The sequence below is a fragment of the Meleagris gallopavo genome, chromosome 11 (assembly GCF_000146605.3).
Source record: "Meleagris gallopavo isolate NT-WF06-2002-E0010 breed Aviagen turkey brand Nicholas breeding stock chromosome 11, Turkey_5.1, whole genome shotgun sequence".
NCBI classification, from domain to species: domain Eukaryota; kingdom Metazoa; phylum Chordata; class Aves; order Galliformes; family Phasianidae; genus Meleagris; species Meleagris gallopavo.
The window spans coordinates 18,872,344-18,874,451 of NC_015021.2; the positions used below are offsets into that span (position 1 = coordinate 18,872,344).

General features: G+C 46.8%; 1 protein-coding gene across 1 annotated transcript in view; it reads left to right on the plus strand.

Annotated features, from left to right (window-relative positions):
• Window positions 1–1,611, plus strand: part of LIPG (lipase G, endothelial type) — a gene marked incomplete at its 5' end in the record, with an annotated part of 8,712 nt that extends 7,101 nt beyond the window's left edge. The window contains one exon of the mRNA XM_010716919.3: window positions 189–1,611. Coding sequence (XP_010715221.1) covers window positions 189–210 — 22 coding nt within the window. The remainder of the gene's footprint in view (window positions 1–188) is intronic.
• Window positions 1,612–2,108: the final 497 nt, after the last annotated feature.

Sequence of the window (2,108 nt, forward strand, 5' to 3'; positions counted from 1 at the left end):
TGGATAGAATGGTGATGGACAGGGCACGGTGGTGGTGGGTTGATAGTTCGACCTTAATGATTCTATGAAAATACCAGCCTGTACTTTGTGACCTACTTCCCATTGTCCCAGAGATTCTTAGGAATTCTTTGATATTCCTTTTGACTTCTGCATTTAATGAAGTATTTTCTCCTTGCTGCTCTTCCCAGATCTGTCTCAAACACACTCTGAAGATCTCCCTGGAACTCACAATGGAGCAAGCTGGATGCATGAAGACTATGACGATGGGAAGATGCTCTGGCAAAAAAAACCTTGGTAGCACTTAAAGCAAATATCTTTGCAGGACAAAATACTTTGGATCAGATGCAAGAAACTGGGGAGCAGCTGATGGACCGTGGTCCTGGACCCAGAATAACTACAACTTCCCCTGACTGCCTGGGAGATGCATTTAGCCTTGCCCTGACTTTCCTGCTCCCATTAACCATGTCTACAGAGGAGACCTCCGGAGCTCCAGACCTCAGCAATGATGTCCTGGTCTGCCACCAGTGGAGCTGAGAAGAGAATCATATGAACTGCTGGATATAGTGATGCCAGGAACCAGGTGGCATCTACTGTAGGAGCACTATGGGCTGGAGAAGGTGAGACCAGCTCACACTCTGTGTGGGCGTGTGTAGGGAGGAGTGGGGATAAGCACCGTGCTACTTATGTTCAGGTTGTCCTCTGCTTGCCTTAAACCTGCTCTGTGCCTGGCTGATGCTGAGATCTGTGCATCACTGCGTGCCAAGCAGCTCTCCGTCCTCCCTGTCCCTGTGGCATAATGTAGAAAGTGGCAGCTGCTCCTTTCTCCTCAGTCCTCTGTTCCTCAGTCCTTGCTCAACAGTCCATGTTAATTAATCTTTGTGAGAGGCAAATGGCAGCTGCCCAGCACAGGAGGAAGGTAACGGAACTGGACTGTTCCAGGAGAGCTTTGCACTTGTCCTTGTAACTACTGAGAATGTCTGCCTCTGCTCCAGTGCTGCTGTAGTACCAGTGCATAGTTAAGATCTTATTTCCATGCAAAGCATTAAACTGAGCCAACAGCCCATCTTCATTGCCACCACACCTTGCTTGTATTCCTGGTGCCAGATGATCGTGGCTTTGCTCTGAGCTTGGCACTCCACAGCTGGTCCCACTGGCTGCAGCAGAATGGGTTGTATCAGAGGTAAAACTTGTTAGTTTTCTAAGTTTTGGGAGGATAGTTGGTGCAACAACTCTGAACTTTTGGCATGCAGCGAGACAACCTCAGGAAGTGGTGCTGCCGTGTGGTGCACTGAGTTCTGAAGATGGAGTGCATCCTTTGAGGTTCTGAGTTTGTGTAGAGCTTCAATCCGACCAAAGCACACTTGGGGATCTTTTTTATTTCATGGTTTTGTGCAAAGGCTTTAATGATTGAAGCCTTTGGAAAGTAGCCGAGACTTGTAACCCTGCCATATATGGAGTGGTTTCAAAACTGTTTGTATATTCTGGTTTTTGTATGACTTTAAACATTATTTATTTCTCATGCTGTACATATGTAAAGTTTTAAAGAGTTTTGGTTCTGAGTTCCAGTTTTTATAAGCCTTGAGATGAAAATAAAGAGCTCTGTATGAATCAGTGAAGTCTCATTATTAACCTATCGTGGGCTTTCCCAGAACAGCAGAACGTGAACACTGGTTTCCTCAGTCTTTCTAACAGCTGGCACACCATCCAGCTTAAGGAAATCTCTCGTGGTGCTCTGCCCAGCCCCGACTGAAGCTGGTGGCACAGCTCCAGCAGAAAGACTCTGCAAATTAAGTAAATATCCCTAAGCTGTGGGAGATTTACATGAAGTTATTTGGTTAACCTTTTCCTATGAAAACTAAAGCAGACATTGACTGCAAGAATGAGGGGTTTAGGATGTGAGGCGATGGCCTCAAATTGCACTGGGGAGGTTTAGGCTGGTTATTAGGAGACACTTCTTTTTGGGAAGAGTGGTGAGGCAGTGGCTCAGGCTGTGTAGGGAAGGTGGTGGGCTCACCGTCCCTGGAGGTGTTCAAGAACCATACAGATGTGCCACGTGGGGACATGAGCAGTGGGGATGGAAACCTAGGAATCTAGGTTTCCAACTGAAT